General features: G+C 30.9%; 2 protein-coding genes across 2 annotated transcripts; one reads left to right on the top strand and one right to left on the bottom strand.

Annotated features, from left to right (window-relative positions):
- Positions 1-8,994: 8,994 nt before the first annotated feature.
- Positions 8,995-11,582, top strand: LOC125833998 (probable mediator of RNA polymerase II transcription subunit 26b). Its single transcript, XM_049513176.1, has 10 exons — positions 8,995-9,450; positions 9,722-9,790; positions 9,874-9,956; positions 10,372-10,424; positions 10,510-10,631; positions 10,731-10,758; positions 10,844-11,058; positions 11,140-11,230; positions 11,360-11,445; positions 11,508-11,582. The coding sequence occupies exons 1-10, from the start codon at positions 8,995-8,997 to the stop codon at positions 11,580-11,582; spliced, it is 1,278 nt and encodes a 425-aa protein (XP_049369133.1).
- Positions 11,583-12,256: 674 nt separating this feature from the next.
- LOC125833987 (uncharacterized) lies at positions 12,257-14,236 on the bottom strand. The gene is made up of 4 exons (XM_049513164.1): positions 14,136-14,236; positions 13,870-13,988; positions 13,026-13,255; positions 12,257-12,818 (listed from the first exon to the last, which is right to left on the bottom strand). The coding sequence occupies exons 1-4, from the start codon at positions 14,234-14,236 to the stop codon at positions 12,540-12,542; spliced, it is 729 nt and encodes a 242-aa protein (XP_049369121.1). The 3' UTR covers positions 12,257-12,539.
- Positions 14,237-19,682: the final 5,446 nt, after the last annotated feature.

Here is a 19,682-nt window from a genome sequence, read left to right as displayed (position 1 = left end):
AGAGTGTATGCAGTTTTATTTTTATTTTATGAAGGTATAATATTTATTTTTGATAAATCTTCGATATGTAAAATTAATACAATATCGTAAAAGTCATGTTGAAAATACTAAAACAGTAAATAATCACATCGATAATTAATATGATAATTCTGAAACAAAAGAAGCAACACATGATATTAAAATCTAAGAATAAAATACTAATAAAGTAATAATAATTATTCCTTTGGGGGACACACGATAAACCTGATAAAGAAATTAGATTACGCTCGACTACCTAAGAACGTTCAATACTTCTATCCTATTAAATTATTTTATTTATTTGTTACAACATCTTAGTCAAAAAGTAGATTGACCAAAGTAAATTGTGAGGTGGCATCTCACGTGGTGTCTTTTAATGGGCTTTACTGCAAAGCCCATCATTGTAAATCCGTTAAAAGGTCAATTTAGGTTAAAGCCCAATTAACAGACCACGCGCAAGTGGGCCCACTTTACAGGCCTGATCAACACAATTATCGATGGCGCGTGCAGAAGTGCGAGTGGGATTATCATATTAGGAGACATGTTTTTACGGTAAGATACCGTTATTAGATTCACCTTCCATTTTGAGGAATTTGCAGAACTGCCATTTCCTGTCGTTTACACGTCAATATGTTGGGTAACCTAACGACGCAACGACCGTTATCGGATTAATCCTAGGAATGGATGCACGTGATGTAAGCACGTGCATGAACTATTTTTAGATATTTTTTTCGTCGAAAGATTTAGTAAGAAAAATATATTAGTCGAGATTAAATATGAAAGATTTCGGGAGAGGTAAAAGCGGATCGAAGAAATATTAAAGAGAGCTGATTAGATTACAGCTTACCGATGATACTAATTAAATAGAAGGATGCATGGCCCAATTAGAGTAGAAAGCTAGTAGTTTGGTATTTGTGTATTCTCACTAACCCTTTCATACTAGTAATAGTGGAGTTACACTCTTGTAGACTTTTTTAGTATATTTATTTGTTTCTTATACTTCAATTATATATTATTATGTTGTATTCTGTATTTTCCAAAAATATTACACACATTCTAGCAATTTTGTAATAAACAATACATTTAAAATATAGTTTTTCTCCCCCAAAAAATTAGATTGAACTTGTTTTTAAAAATATGGGATTTTATGATCATTATTCATTCTTTTATCCTTTTTCCTCTATTTGAACTATATACTAATTAGTTTACCCAATTACGTTTAACTTCATACTATAAACAGTGTCAACATCACCAAGTCCCTTTCATATATTTTTTTCTCACATTATTTTCAATTTGACGATAGGCAACGTTGTAGGGGCCAATAGCTTTTATCAACTCTTGCAATGTCATTTTCTTTATATAGTTATATCATTTTCAAGATTATAATATTCTTATTAAAGATATAGCTAGGTAGTTTTATCAGTACAAAAAATATTGGATAATAAGATATTAAACAGATCAACAATTTTCAGAGTTTGACATAGAAATAATGAGATAAAAAATTGAAACGTTAAATCTAAGTTTGTTATACTTTTATAGTCATATCAATTATACGATACCTTATGCCGTTAATCCCTCTAATTTAATTTTAACTTAATTTACACTAAAAGATAATCCAAATGTAGGTTTTCACTAAAATTAACAAAAATATTCATATATTTTATCAAATGATACTAATAAATTTGGATTTCTTCCATGAATAAGAAAATAATTAGAAAATGAAGAAAAAAACATAAAGAGGTGAATCAAATGTGTTGTTTCAATTAGTACAAATTGCTACATCAATCCTTTCACACAAACTTTAATCATTAAATCAATTGGATACAACTAACCTTTTATTATTATTATTATTATTTTCTTAATTTGCTTAGGGTTCTATCTTCTCATGATGAATATACTCAAGTACTAATAAAGAATGTTGTTTACTTGTAACAAAAATATTCTAAATATAGTTTATTGGTGGTTCCCGTGAACCAATCGCGTCTTGCCACGTATACTAATTATCCATTAATTATATATCCACTAATTAGATTTTATTAATTAATTAATTAAAACGACTTGTCCTCATGATGATTGTTTTTGTAGATAAATTTTGAGCAAATTGACAAACCTTTGCTTTAATTAACATTTTGTATAGTTTATTACATGTAGGCGGGGCAATTGGTAGGTATCATTAAGAAGCTATTTTTTTTAATATTATAATTAGTGATTAAATTCTAATTAGCTCTAAAAGTATGATTAATTTGATGAATAAAAAGTTTAAAAGGAAGTGAAATTGGAATATTTGGGAGTTGTTTTGTTGGACCTAACTAGATATATATACCTTTCATACTATCCTTTTTTGTTTAATATGAGTTGGTTCATTAATAATGATTAATTTTACCTAATGCTTATTATATACTCTAGTTAATTATAAGCAAAAATGTCATTGAAAATGAAAGATTATTTTTTTAATTAAAAAGATGAGAAACTCTTTGTGGTTTAGTTTTTCTTGAAAAAGATAATTAATAGGACATGAATATGGTTAAATAGTTGTTTTATCTTCACATGATGATGAATAGATCAAATATTTGAGTCGTTATTATATGTCAATTTTGTTTGATGATATAAAAATATATAAAATATGTCAATATACAATAACATTAAATATTCCGATCTATACATAAACAAATAGACTTCAGGAGGTAAATCACTTATTATTGATTTATTATTTTTAGAATTTAAACCTGACACCTTTATTAATTAAATACTAGGTAGTATGAAAAAAAATAAACAAATGGTTAAATCAATTCGTTAGAACAGCTAGCAAAATTGATAGTCCATTTAATTATTATTTTTTTATAATGTATAAGTTGGACTTGGTGATAAACAATTGGATAATATCCAATCATTTAATATTATTTAATTTCTACAAATTAAAATAAGTAGAAAATTTTCAAAATAGGAGTTCATAAGATTAATAGTTGTGGGACAAAGACTTAATAAATAACATGCCTATGAAGGAAACTAAATAACTACTACAACTATAGATATTAAAAAGATTAGGTTTGCCTCATAAATTTAACTAAAAGGATGGTGATTGATCAGCAGTCAAGTAGCTAGGGTAGTTTAATTTATCCATAAGACATGGAGACATATTTTCTTCTTTCATTTTAACGTACATTAACTATTTTTAATAATCAGTAACGTACGTAAAGTTTTATACAGATAATATGCTGACCTATATTAATTGTCATAATACATGTAAGTGGAATTGAAATTGTTATTGGCTTATGCTTCTACTTTTCGTAAACAAGAATGAGCTTTTTTGAGTTATATATTCAATAGCCTCCCCCTCCCCGAGATAGATCTTGACATACTATTTTTGCATTTCTCTAACTAAATTTGCATGTATTAGAATTACTCGTTAATGGTTGATTAGCTTTAATTTAATATATAAACTCACATATAGAAATAAAAAAATAATAAGATTTTACTTTTTGTTCCAAATCGATACTCGTTGCATCAAATTTAATAAATTCGCCTTTGAAAAATAAAAATTTGTTAATAGTTTATCAAATTTGTTAGATTTACCCCCAAAAATAAGAATAAGATTTTACTTTTAATTCCATATCGACATATACTTATATATATATATATATATATATTAATTAGTTTTGGACTATTACTATAGACTTTTTTTATATTTTACGTATATCCCAAAAAAAAGACTATTGTATGATTCTCATGTTCAAAAAGTTCTCAATAAATTCATGGAAGTTTTTTCTCTAATTGCCAGAAAACATAACACATGGTAGGTCCAATATATATCTCCATGCATGTACCAATAATACTTTGTGTAGACCCTTATATAGCTATATAATAAATTATAAGTAGTTATGGCCCCTATTTCCTTCTCATTTGATGTCTAGTAATTGTTTAGAATTCGATTAAATTTGATTTTACGTTGAAAAATATTTCATATTATAGGTAAATTATACTATTTCATTTTTTTTTTATTAAAAGTAATTTTATATTCAGAAATCAAAATTAAAATTTATAATCAAAGATATATGAATATTTATTACTCGACCTGTCAACCATCACAATATTTAAGTGGTATATATATATATGGCCCTCACCTCATTGTCTTTATGAACTCTTCTCTTATGGTTGCAATTTATTTTATTGGCCTATTGTATATTAATGCGTCAAAGTTTGGAAGATATTGCCATTTGGATAACAAATTTGTGCTACACAAAAAATAATTTAATTTCATAGTATATATAAAAATATAAAATAATCCAAACGAAATAAGTTCTATAATTCACGGGTCTAAAATAAACACATTACTAGTTTTGTAATATCACATGATAAAGATAAGCTTGGTCGAGGGTTTTCCTTGTAATAATAATAATATATCCAACAACTAGTATATATGATGGGAATAAGATTTGTTAATTATTAATTAGAAATATAGGATTTGTAGCTTAAAAAAAAAAAATTGGTAATTTTTTATTTTTTTTTAACAAATTGTTGTGAATCATGATTAGCCAAATTAGTGAGTTGGGAATCTCAAGTGGTTCAACAACAACAATTACTTTCTAGTCTTCATCTCCTGAATAAAGTAAAATCAATTATATAAATTCTCGCTATTTCATTTAAGCTCGATTACTCGTGTTGTTATTTTATTATATCAAATAAAATAGAAGTGAAAGTAATAATTAAGTTAAATATATGTTAATACATGTAGTACTGTTTAATAATAATAATAATAATAATAATAATAATAATAATAGAAATCCTCTCACAAGACTAAAATATATTCTCAACTAGTAGATATATTACCTATATAAATCTTTTTTCCTTCATTGCATGTGTCCTATACCTATATATTTAGTTAAATAAGCAATTTATTCAAGAATTTATAGATCTTTCGAGATAATTTCTTTTCATGTGATTTAAATCTATATATTGTCCAATTTTAACACTACTAGACACTATAGTTGTACTTCCACACCCATAAATCGATGCATATTTATGTGTACGCCAAATAGGATCAAACTATCTCAACTGATGCATCGCTATATATAGCTATTTGCATCTTGTAGTGAATGCGGTCATTTTTAATCTTATCTAGCCTTATGTAATTACACATATATTTAAGCAATCACATTTCTACAACACTCATCTTGTGAATCGTTTGATATTAACTTTATATATTAATTACTAGTACCATATAATATTGCTGATTTCTCTTTTTATATTTACTCTACAGAATTGCATTACATAAGGTGATAATCTTTCATTTTAACAATCCAATTTTAATTCTACGAATAACATTTTAATTTATTCTACCATTATCTTGAAATTAACGAGCCTAAATATCTAAAAGAGTGGTCCAAGCAACATTTTAAAAAATTCCCTTTTTTCAAGATAGAGTGCTTCCTTCTTTTTCTTAGAAGAAAAAAAGAGTCCTTCAATTTAAAGCCACAAGATCATCAACTCTCTTTATTTTGTTTCTTGATTTTTGCAGCTTTACTAAAGTTGCTAGTATTTACATCTTCTTGTTTATAAATTTGAATTGGAATTAAATCTTTACAAACAAAAATACACTAAAGTTTCTTTCACTTTAATACTATTGAAAGAGTTGATATAAATTGTTTTTTATTTAACAAAAAAACAAGGAGAGGGACAATATTCATAATATATGTACTCTATTTGGATGTAGAAAATGAATCATAAGAAGACATAAAAAGTCACAGAGAATAATTGTTTGAACAGTTTAAAAAATGTCCAAAATACCAGAGACAATCCAAGTCTATGAGTAGTCAATTGACTCCTCGAACATATATAATGATTTTTGTCACTTTCCTCATGTTTTATTTTTTCATTTTATTTTATATTATACGTTCTGAAAATTTTAAAAAAAATCTATTTACCTTTATTTATAATTTCGTCGGTTTAATTTAGTCGATTATAGTAGGTTATTTTAGTTAGGTAAGATTGAGCATCATATTAAACAAATGTTTATTTGCTCCTATTTCGTATTGATGACCAAATAAAAAGAAGAAAATGGTGATAAGGCTACGATCATTTCTGTTTATTAGGTTCTAAATGAGTTGCTAATACATATTAAGAATTTTCGTCGAAATTATTAAATTTTATCGAATTCATAACTTCAACGGTAAATTTGCTCTTTTTCATTTTAAAAAAATGGAATAGGGAAAATGGAAAAGAGATTGCAAGGTGGGAATTGAACTCACCAATAAGGTGAAAATTCATATAACCAATCAATTGAGCTATAAAAATTAACCGTTAATTCACTTATGTATCTTACTTTCTCTTTTATTTTCCTACACAACTTGTTCACTTATCCTTTTTGATCTTTCTCTCCAAACAATGGGCCAAGAAAAGTATGAATTGGGCTTATTTCATTGATTGATTCTCAAACTTTGCTTTATCTATAGATTGGGTCATTGAGTGATTTGGACTTACATCCTTTGGGCCAATCAAACAGGGCTTTTATTAGAGCCCAAAGATCGAAAAAAGGCCTAATAGGAAGCGTTTCTAAACTAGTCGAGGCATCAAAACGGATAGTAAAAATTAGGCAAATGACATAGTATAAGAAAGAAATTACTTCCTTTCCCTACTCTTTCATTAATTACCAAAAATCCCTTTTTTTAGTGTTTTTCGAATACATAATATAGCAGTGTGGATACTTAATATAGCAGCGCGGATACTTTAATTAATAACGGGTGGATACTTAAATTATTAAGTTGTTAGCAACACGGATACTTAATTAACGGGCGGATGCATAATATAGCAGCGCGGATACTTTAATTAATAACGGGCGGATACTTAAATTATTAAGTTGTTAGCAGCACGGATACTTAATTAACGGGCGGATGCATAATATAGCAACGCGGATACTTTAATTAATAACGGACGGATACTTAAATTATTAAGTTGTTAGCAGCACTGATACTTAATTAACGGGCGGATGCATAATATAGCAGCGCGGATACTTTAATTAATAACGGGCGGATACTTAAATTATTAAGTTGTTAGCAGCACAAATACTTAATTAACGGGCGGATGCATAATATAGCAGCGCGAATACTTTAATTAATAACGGGCGGATACTTAAACTAATAAAGTATCCGGTTAAGTTGAATTGGGGGAAAATAAAGGATTTTTGTATTTTAATAAAAGAGTAGGGAAATATTGAGAATATGTAAAGAAGTGTTGTGTATTTAAGTAATTTTTCCAAACGGATATACCATGGATTTTAATTTTTTTTCCTCTTAAAAAGTGACACTTTTAATTAGAAAGGTATAAGATGCTTGATTGATCCATTTATAATAGAAGTTTTCAAGTTGGTCATATTTTGGCAAATCGACATATTAGAGCCTTGGTATTATTTTTTTACTCAAATATGATTAGTACAGTTGACTCAATTATTAATGTGTGTATATTTCATCTACAAAGGAGATAATAACTACTACAGTACTATATTGCAATTGTCAATTCTGAGTTATAGTAACCATAGGTGTGAGTTGTATTGTATTTGAACGGATCAAAATAGATCTAGTTAATAAATAATATATTGTTGATCCGCCCAAATGTTATTTGCGCTAAAATGAGGGTCACAACTTAACTCACTCAATTTTTACTAAATTTTAATTGCTTTATTTATTCTTTTACATGTTTTAGCAGCTAAAAACTATTCATTTCTTTATCGTTGCTAGATTTAACATATAAAATAAAATAAATATCTTTTTTAAAAAGAACTTTAACAAGATTTTTCATTGGTTAATTTGGGCTATATATCGACCCAATTTTTTACAGGCAAAATAAACTAAGGTAATAAGTAAACAAATCAATAATCCGTTCAAATTTAATAAGTTAGATGAATTATATTTTTATAGGCTTAGAGGGTGCTTGGATTGACTTAAAAGTTGGTCAAACTTAATTGAAAACCAGTTTTGACTTTTAGAATTGTTTGACAAATATAAAGAATAACTTAAAATAAGTTAGGAAGTGTTTGACAAGATCAAAAATGACTTTATATAAGTTAAAAATGACTTAAAATAAGTCAAAAACCAAAAGTAGGTCTCTTACTATTTTTTAATTTTTGACTTATCATTTCAGTTTGATTTTTTATTTTTGACTTAAAAATTACTTTTTTTAAAAGTCAATTCAAACGGACTCTTAGTTGTGACATTATACACAATGGACCTTTAATTTGTTTCCTTGTGTGTGTGATTGTTGTAATATTACATTAGTCAAAACAATATTTGTCAAATTACACCAAACATAAATGAATAGGCCTAAAAGGCAAAAATTCAGTTGAGAACTTGAGATATACATTCCAAAATTTACATTTATGAAGTTTTTCCACATATAGTAGAACAATCAAGTCACTGATTATTGTAATTAATTTTGTAACTAACATTAAATTTAGATAAGAACTTGAGATACATAGTCAAACTTTTTTCCATCAAAAATTAAAATTTGAGTTTTTGGATAGTATCAAAATTAGATAAAGACGGACTTTTTACTATTTGGGTGTTAAATAGCTGATCTTTTTTATCAAGAATCCAATTTTTAGTTCCTGGGTAGTGTCAAAATAGGATAAAAATTGAATTTTTAGTCTTTGGGTATTATGGATAGTTAATCAGGTTATCAAACATTCCATTTTTAGTTTTTGGGTAGTGTCAAAATAGGATAAAGATTGAATTTTTACTCTGTGGGTGTTATTGATAGTTAAATCTTTTTATCAGAAATCCAATTTTTAGTCTCTGGTTAGTGTGAAAATTGGATAAAGATTGATTTTTTACTCTTGGGTGTTATAGATAGTTAATGGTTTTAGTCAAACATTCAATTTTTAGTTTTTGGGTATAATCAAGATTGAATTTTTACTCTTTGGGTGTTATAGATAGTTAATCGTTTTAACTTGGGGTTGTTGTTTAGAAAGGTTCTTGATTAACAATCATGAAAAAGATGTCTAGGGAACTTAGGCAATGGAGAGCCTATTTTAGGTCATCAAACTTGAACATTTTTTACATAATTGAATTTGCTTTAAGAGTAGCAGCCATTGATCACCCAAAAGAGTTTAAATTAAGAAGAGATGGAATTAATGAGCTACTCTTCTCAATTGGGGATATTGATAGTGATAAGGTAGAAAATGTTGTTGATGTTGAGGGTAAAAGAAAGTGTAAAAATGAGTTAAATGATTGTGATGTTGAAAAAAGGAAAAGTGAAAGCAATGTTGAAGTTGAGGCATTGAGTGATGAGATAGAGGAAGAGTCTCGAGTTGTTAACGAGGCTCTATGGATCAAGAAAAGCTATGTTGAAGTTGAGGCATTGAGTGATGAGATAGAGGAAGAGTCTCGAGTCGTTAACGAGGCTCTATCGCTCAAGAAAATCATCGATAACAATCAAAATGAGGTACATATCAATCGAGTGATTTTACTTCACTTCAATTGAACTATTTTTTGCTATTGCTGATTTTGTACATGTTGTCTTGATTATTTTTTTTATACCTTATGAAGTAAGATTTTTTTTTTTCGTCTCTATTGATACATGATTGTAGTTAGTCTTTGAAACAATGTAGAAATGTGATGCCATTTAGTTTCCTTTTTATCTGCTTTGAAATGTTTCTCCTTGAGTCGAGGGTCTTCAGTTGTAAGATTTTGATAGTGTTATGTTCTTTTGACAGTCTGATTCGAATATATATAAGAGCTTAAAGAGGCTTCAAATGATGGCTTTGTCCGTGGAGATTCTGCAGGTTTGATCTTTTATCAATGTATTGATTTGATTGCAATTTCTTTTATCAGCAATTCATACTCAACGTATTTATTTTTATATCAGAACACAGAAATTGGGAAGTCTGTTAATACTCTCAGATGGCACAACTCAAAAAATATTCGATGTCTGGTCAGGAAGATGGTCAAGTATGTCACTTTTTCTTTATTGCTGCTGAACTATGACATGATGCTTCATATAATATAGTTTTGAACAATATTTCTTTCTGAGTTATCGCACCATTTTGTCATCACTTGCAACTTTTGTTGGATTTTCATATCGTTTTCTATTAATTTAACTGCTAGCGTGGATAGTACAGGGAGTGTGATGATGTCCTTACCTTATTTGTACAGTTTTCTGCTTCAGTACTATTAAGTAATTGAAGCATATACCTAGTTTCACCACTTTGTGCACTTAACGGCGACTTTTTGTGTTTGATTGTGGTTATATAAGAAACTGTCGTTGTGTAGAAACATTGATTATTCCCTTACAATGACTTAAATTTGACTGGATGGATATGGTAAACGAGTGTCGTTGTGTTTATTCATTTCTCATGCATCACAGGGGGTGGATTGAAATGGTACAAGAGTGGGTGGATGCTCGAGCAACATTAACAGGTCCTCCAAAATTTAGTGTTCTGTATTCTATGTTTAAGGTCATTATTGAAGTCTAATGTGGTGAGTTGTGAAATTATTGGTACAGAAAGGAAATCTGAGTCTACGAAAGCATTCGTTGTTGATGAAGAAGACGGAGGACTTCCTGCCCCGCCCTTGGAGGACATACCTTTCCTTTTTACGCAGACAACTTCAATCGAGTTGTCACAAGTATGCCTAACGTCTTACCTTTCTTCGACAAAACCATTTATCTTTACCTTCATGACTGACACTGACTCGTTTTCATCATTCCCGATATATTAAATGTAGATCTTTGATGGCATGGATGATGATGGAAGTGAGTAGAAACTTTTGTCCTTATAATAATTTCAAATCTAGTCTTTTCTATTTGATTCTTCATCTAATCGTGGATTTTCTTTCAGATGTTGTAATCAGCGTGGGCGAAAAGGACGAGCAAGAAAAGAAACAAACTTCAGTACTTGTCAAACCAAATATGCCTCCCGGAGGCAACTCAGGACGTGGAAGAACAACTAAGCCAACACTCGAACAGAAGCTCAACAATGATCATGAAATGAAACTCAAGGAGAAATCTGACCAAAGAAAAATTCAAACAAGGCCTGTGTCTACTCAACAAAACGTGAGTATTCGAAGGGTGTGAATTTCTAGTTCATGTAAAACTTCGATTTCTAACTAACAGTTCATCATTTTGTTGTATCAGAAACTGAAATGCCCCGATGAGGATGCAGAACATTTGAAACTTGAGGCAACAAAGAGAAAGCTCCATGAGTGTTACCAAGAAGTTGAAAATGGTTAGTTTGGTTTCTTATTTATCTTTATCTTCATGATTGAAACTGACTCGTTTTCATCATTCCCTATATCTAACTCATTGTGCACTACAAAACATGTCTGATGATATTTCCTTATTAATTGTTCTTCAGCCAAGAGGCAGAGGATTCAAGTAATGAAGTTGAAGGACATACCCAAGCAAGGCTGTGGCATTAGAAAGCCTCATAATAGGCCTTTGGTAAATATGCGTCAATGAATCATTTCTTTTGAACATTTGCCTGCCCTTATTTTATTTCATAGAAATGCCCTGAATTGCAGTTTGCACATCAGAATAAGTGCATTTACATGTGGCTGGATCATTTTGTTTACAAATGATACAAATATGAAAGAAATACAAAAGTTGAACTTGTGCAGCTAATTGTTAATCAAGCTACTTGTGTGGCTCATAATTCATGTCATCCTTTATGTAAATGTAAATGTTTTTTTATTTGGATTCACATCGGAAAGTCTCACTTAGTGAAGAAAAATGCTCCCTATTAAAAGCAACTTTATATGCTGGGAGATTTCTTGTTAAGGATGTAGTAGTACAACGTATCTGATGGTAGAATAGTATATTTTTAATGCACCTATTTGATCATGATCTCTATTATGGTTTCAGACATTCAATTATCATAGTTCACATCTATTGTACGAATTGGTGCATTTGTAAGTCGACGCAAGAAACAATCAAATAATCTCAAACGTCATTTATCCTCAACACATAATATATGTTATTTGCACCTTTTAACTAGTAGTGTAATCAAAATTTTCACTACATGAATTTAAAATATAAAGAAGTTAATTTATGAAGAAGCCACAGAGATTCAACATATATATACACATATAAACGCGCAAGGAGATTCAACATATATATATCTATAATATACAAATACATATACAAAATAAAATTAAAGATTTCGAAGAAAATTAAACTACCTTTTGCAGTACCCTAATCCGCCCATGCATGTTCCTTCACATTAAATGACAATAATAGCTAGCTAGGGACCATTCATATTCAAATATTTGCCATCATATTTCAAGAAAAGGTAATACTAGGAAACATTTCATAATATCTAGCTAGGAAACATTTCTTATTACAACAACAATAACAACAACAAGAAGAAAATAATTCATTAATATAATACATAGAAAAATCTTTGTATAACTACGCCACTTGCCCAAATATCTTATGGACTTTTAGAGAAAATTCGACTATTATAGTGACATGCATAACGTTACATAAGATGACTGTTATGAAGATGTCTGGCTGAAGTGATCATCAAGTGGCATAACTTAGAGAGAAGAAAAGATAGGAAAGCCAGGTAGTGAGTAACCAGCATCAACAATAAATATATTGCCAGATACATAATTTGAAGAATCATGGACCAAATATCTCACTAGTGAAGTCAATGCTGGATCAGTTGTACCAAAAGTTTTAAGTGGAATGCTTCTTTTTGCTACATTTTTTAGCCAATCTTTTTTCATTAAATTCTCAGTAATCTCTGATTTGAAAATACCTGGAGCTATTGTATTCACTCTAATATTGTGTTCTCCCAATTCTAATGCCATTATCTGCAAATTTCATAAACAAAGTTAGTATGATAGGTGTTTGATAAGACAAACGTCATTTTTCATTTTCTAAACATAAAATGAGAAAAGTCATTTTTCCCTTTTTAGTGAAAAAAATATTTTCTAACAACCGAACACTAAAAATGATCAAAAAATGTTTTTCTTGGTACCAAACAAAATTTAACTTTTCATTTAGGGTTAGTTTATAACCTTTGTCATAGTATCCATACCAGCCTTGGAGGAACTATAAGCAATACAACCCGGCAATAAAGCTCTATTTAAACCAGAAAGTGATGAAATATTAATAATTGAGCCTCCTTTTTTTGAAGCTTGCATTTGTCTTCCAACATATTTGGAAACTAACCAAGATCCTGTCAAATTTGTTCTGAAAGTGTTTTCCCACTCTTCCTCAGAAACATCCACTGAAAATTTTGTTCCTCCTATGTATAAACACAAAATAGATTCATATTATATATATAGATATATATAAAATTAAATTAAAGTAGCTTGTGCCGAAAAATAATAAGAAGTGCAATGAATTAATGATCCGAAATTCACGAATATTCTACTCTACTAAGACCAAGATGGATATATTGTCAAAAATGTAAAGGACGTAGGATGAATAATTGGTCAGATCTAATACGGATAATAAGAGTATCAAGCATGAAATCAAGATTTTATTAGGATATTATTTCGGATCTTGTCCTTTCAATAACTTACCAAACAAAGGCTAAGAAAAAAACTATAAAATACATTTTTTTTAAAATAATAATAATAATAATAATAATAATAATAATTATATAAATTGTTGAATTAATCTCCTTTGGTATAAATAAATATTTTATTTAGTGACAAAGCGGTTCAAAAAGTATGTCATGTTATGAGTCGAATCTTAAATGTGATATATCTTTTAGTATTTTAGCTCCATCGTGACTACAAGTATTAAATATAAATATTTTGTGAATTTCATACGAAACTACTTATTTATTCATTCGTGTTTTTACTAACCAAGAACACATACATATTGTTGGTATAAACTTTTTTACGTACGTACCTCTAACGCCAGCATTGTTAATAAGAGCATCAATGTGACCAAAAGCATCCCAAGCTTTCTTTACTGATGCTTCAATAGTTTTACCATCAGCAGTAACATCAAGTTCAATAGCCATAGCTCTAACCAAATGAGAATTTGTATTAATTTCATCACAAAGGGACTTCAACCTGTCCGCTCGACGAGCACCCGCCACGACTCTGCACCCGGACCTAGCTAGGTCAAGGCAGAATTCGCGGCCGAGCCCCGCCGACGCACCGGTTACAAACACCACTTTGCCTTCCAATTGTAGCCATGGCTCCAGATGGTTAGCTACATTGTTCATTTTTTGAGTCCTTGGCTCAACATATTTTGGTACTTGTGTTGTCATTATTATATTGTGCTAGCTATGGGACTTGTTAGAAGTCTCTGTTCTGTTTTTAAGGTAGGTAAGATGTGTACATATATACAAGAAAAATTTCGAATAGGGAACATAAATTTTTTTAATAGAAATTAGAAAAACATGGTCCATGCATATGTATGTGGTTCATAGGTTCTACTAAGGATAAGGGCCCAATGGATCATATTATAAGTTTTATTATCATCAAAAGTTATGCTCGCCTGGTAATTAATACTTCTCCATCTTTAACAAACATCTCGAATTTAAGCTCTAGAAGTTTATAAGAAGTTGTCTTTGATAGTGAGAGATTTTTTTAGTACAAATTCAGATTAGTTGGGCCTTAAAAACGAATTCCTATCATCAAATGGAAACGAAAAGGAAAGAGGTATTACAATAGATGAGTACAAACTACAAAGGGCTAAAGCTTTTAACTTTTGAGTATTTGGTAAAGTAGAGAAATCAGCAGAACATTAATTTCATTTTTAAAAATTATCCAAACACTAAAGAAATATTTAAAAGCTATTTTCACTTTATAAAAAACACTTAAAATAAGTCGATCTAAGGTTAGTAGCAAGAAGACAAAGACTTGTGGAAGAAAGAAGAAAATCACAAGTAGCTTAAACTCATAAAACTAAAACATAGATCAATATTATGAGGGGAACATTTTCTTAAATTAAAATATGATCTATTACACTTTCATTTATTGCATATTTTGTCACCCTATGATGGTCCTATAAATATGGAATTCTATTCTATGAGAAGTCCTAGACATTTTATAATAATCTTAGAGCCCGTTTGAATTAGCTTAAAAAAGTAGCTTTTAAGTCAAATTGAAATAACTTTTGAGTTAAAAAATAAAAAGTATGGGGAAACCTATTTTTGGTTTTTGATTTATTTTAAACTTATTTTAAGTCATTTTTTTTACCTCGCCAAACACTTTCTAAGTTATTTTAAATCATTTTTGACTTATTTTAAGTTAATTTTTATATTTGCCAAACATTTCCAGAAGTCAAAATCGACTTAAAAGTATGTTTGACCAACTTTTAAGCCAATTTAAACACTCTTGTCAGAACAACTAAGTTGTTGTACGTTTGTTTTTTCCCTACAGTACGTAAAACTTGTAAACCACTAGTTTTTCATGACAAAATTTGTCACGATCCAAAATGAGTCGTGCGTGGCACCCACACTTAACCTCCTAAGTGGGCAAACCAAGGAATCCAAATCCCAACATATATCAATAATTCAACTATGAATAACAACAATAATGCGGAAGCTCAAAACTTATTAAAGTAACCAATCAAATAAACCTCTAAAGTCTAACACTTATTATCCCTAAAATCTGAAAGTCATCACATCAAAGACATCTAATTTTCAAATACTAAGTCTAAGAGTATTAAAGACACCAAAATAAATGAATAACATAGTTTATGTCCGAAAACTAAGGACATCATGCCATGACCAAGAGAATCCAACACGAGCTGGAATGAATAGCTTACCCTGGAACTTGATGTGCTGGAGACTGGTTAGAGCTGAGGGCGAGTCGAAGTCACTGATACACTCGATGCACTCTACAAAAAGAAAACAAAGAAAAACACAAGTAAGGCTCAGTACAAGGCAACATGTACTGAGTAGATATTATCGGCCAACCTAAAATAGAAACTAATATGTAATGAATAATAGTATTATAAAATCAACTATGACACTTAGCAGGTGGCAAGCAACAAACACATGAACCAGTGTCAACAACACTAAAGTAATTACGTAATCAGTCAACAATATCAAGATCACATATGAGGACTCATGCCGCTAAACCAAACTAATTTGGGAATTGAGTTCTTTGAGATTGAGTACATTAAGTTAATTCAATAGTTTTTTCCTTTAATGTTACCATGTCGGAACGTGATACTCCGATCCAATTATACCGTGTCGGAACGTGACACTCCGATCCAATAATACCGTGTCAGAACGTGACACTCCGATCCAATTATACTGTGTCGAAACGTGACATTTCGATCCAATAATACCGTGTCAGAACGTGACACTTCGATCCAATTATAACGTGTCGGAACGTGACACTCCAATCCAATAATATCATTAATTTATCATTTATTATCACCACTTTTCAATTCATTAACAATATTTCATCAAGCCTTCTTTATTCAAGGCATCGCTTCGATAGAGAGAGTTCAAGATTATAAATTCCACGGTCTCAGGATTTTAGACCAATCACAAACCACACAACCAAGCTACACAATCACACAATCAAGTACATAAAGAACTTCACAATATCATTCAATGCATATCAATCACTATTAAGAGTCTATCTATCAAATAGAATAAACCATAACTGTCACACCCCAAATCCGGATGTGATGGCACGTGTCCATTTCCCACCGGACACGTCAGCCTAACCCAACCACAACGATAGAGAAGTAGAAATACGAGAATAAAAGATAATAAATAAGCGGAAGACTTGAATTAAGACTCAACACTACCCAGAATTTGGTTGTCACATGTACAAACCTCTAAATACAGAATTCGAATAAAAATATACAAGTCTCAGAGTCTAGTTCTCGAATAGAACAAAACTGAAAGTAAAGATAACTCAAGGGCACGTCTGGAATGAACCGCTACCTCTCGAGTATGTCCCGAAGCTCAATCTGCTAAAGAAAATACTAAGCCGAATCTGAGAGAGAGCTGTCAACCTACACAATTGTGTAGAAGCAAGGGTGAGTACCGAAAACCACAGGTTCTCGCAAGTAACTCTAAACTAAGCAAAACTAGCAGCTACAAACAACTCATTTCAATCCCAACCGAACCACTGAAACTTCAATCTAGCAGCAAACCAACCAACCTATACTAAACAGATCATATTCAACAGCCAGAACCAACAGTATATCCTCATCAACCTCAGATCAACAAATAAGAGCAAATAGATCAAATTCCACATAAGAAGGGTAAACCGATACAATCCACACATCACAGACAAAGATAAGGCAAATGCGATGCAAAATGCAATAATGATGTCATGTAGTCGTGATGCATGTCTGTCCTACGATACACATCTGTTAACGTAATCAGTCCGCGCTGAATACTCAATCAGAACCCATGGGGGCCACACATGGACCATGTATCACCGCCGGAACCAGATCCCATCGGCATCCAAATCGCTAGCCGGAGCTAGTCTCAACTGTGTCTCATATCCATCCATCCTCATATCAGTGTCTCAGAACTCATGCAACAGATAGTTCACACATGGGATGAATAATGAATATGCACATGTCATCAATCACAATCATCTCACGATCACATCATAGTATTACACATCATCTGTCTCAATCACAACCATATCACGACCACATCATAGTATTACACATCATCTGTCTCAATCACAACCATATCACGACTACATCATAGTATTACACATCACCTGTCTCAATCACAACCATATCACGACCACATCATAGTATTACACATCACCTGTCTCAATCACAATCATATCACGACCACATCATAGTATTACACATCATCTGTCTCAACATCAAGGTCTGTATCAATCATAGCCTACTCATGCTCTTCTATCCCCTCAATATCAGTTATCACATGACTTATTCAACAAATTCAAGTCACATTTAACACATTTAGCTCGTTTTATTCCCCATCTTTCATTTACAACAATTTCAATCAACAAATAAAACCCATCCTCAGTCCCCATTACTCCCCAACACAATTAGAAAAGTAGTCATGCGTAGTCTAAGAGTTTTACAAAGTTTGGAAGCCACTTGCCTTAAAACGAACTCCAAAAGTTACTTGACTTGAGCCTTTCCTTTCCGAGTAGAATCCGGATCACGATAATCTATTCAAACAATTATTCACAATCATAATTCGAGTCCAATGACACCAAAATCAAGAAATTTAGGGAAAAAGGGCAAAACGGTCCAAAAGTCTCATATCGGAAAACGATACCCAAATCTGGAAATTTTTGATGTAAAATGATCCTTAAAGTATTTGGAAGCTAATGGTGAAAACCAATTTGAAAACGGAGTTGAAATCAATTCACCAACTCAATTTGAAATAAAATCCACGTTCTTGAAGAAGCCTAAAATATTCGGATCCGAAACCCCGACTCGAAAATGAAATATCTCTTGAAAAACATCTTACCCATGCTTAGATAAGTTCAAATATGAAATTTCATCAAAAACGGAGTTAAGATCGACCTTGAAATTCTCAATTTATCAAACTTTAACTTTACCGGGAAAGTCCAAATTGTATGCGGTTAATATGATGAAAATAATCGATGAATCAATAATTTTATGTTAAAATCAGTTTACCCATAACATAAGGATCGTAAATATACATTTTTCATCAAAAAGGGAGTCCAAATCGATAAAACCCCAATTTTTCCCAAGAGGTTTACGGATAGGGGAAAAAAAAACCAGATAAAGAAATTATGAGAAAATGTCGAATTGAAGATTGAATACTAACCCTCATATTAATTCAAGAAGAAACCCGTAAGAATCACTCCATTCCGATCTCTAGAACTCCCGATATGCTCAAAATACCAAATGAACACAGTCTGAGATTTTTATAACAGTACATGGCTGTTATGCACCAGAAAACAGCAGTTAATCTTTCACTAAAAAGTCCGTAATTTCCTCATACGACAGTGAAATGACCCGATTCTTTTTTGTAAATGTCTTAAATAATGATACGGACCTGCTCGTTCAATCGGAGCTCAATTTCATGCTCGTTTGCCCAGTCAAATATCATTTCTACTCGGTAAATAATTATTTCTTATTTGCGATAAAAGTCCAATCTCGGGTTAGCGAAAATGCACCAAAATTTGCAGATAAGTCCTATAATTCATTCTCAAAATTTCAGAACCTTCGGAATAATTTTTCGACCCTTAAAACTAATAATGAACCCTTTAGTTGCCACAATTTGCTGAAATAGTGTCAAAGCATCCAAGAAGCTTAAAAGCTCACCCAAAACTCATTTGGCACTTCCCGAATACAAACCAAATATGCTACTAGCTTGAAAATGACATTTCGGACTCAATGAAATCGTCGGAATTTGAATTCGAGGTCTCCTTGACCCGGTATCCGATAAGGCGTCAAGAAACTAACTTTAGGTTCAAAAACTCGAAACGCACTCGGGGCCTCTAAAAATTCAACCAAGACTCATTCTAGACTTAGAATCACCCCCTGAATCCAACGATGCCCTCAGAATTCCATTTCGAGCACCGGAACCTTGTTTGTTGACCAAAGTCAACTCTTGATCAAAATTTCACAATTTTAGCAACTTAGGACCTCAAATCTTCGTTTTAACTCCAAATTCGACTCCATAAATTCTCATTGACCCGTTTTGATATTCTAAAACTGCTGGAATCGACGGAAATTCGATTCGAGTCTCGAAACTCCAAATGACTCGAAATAAC

Source organism: Solanum verrucosum, unplaced genomic scaffold (assembly GCF_900185275.1).
Source record: "Solanum verrucosum unplaced genomic scaffold, falcon-dt-bn FXZP01000285.1, whole genome shotgun sequence".
NCBI classification, from domain to species: domain Eukaryota; kingdom Viridiplantae; phylum Streptophyta; class Magnoliopsida; order Solanales; family Solanaceae; genus Solanum; species Solanum verrucosum.
Note: the sequence above shows the minus strand (reverse complement) of the source record. Positions and strands in the feature narration are given on the sequence as shown.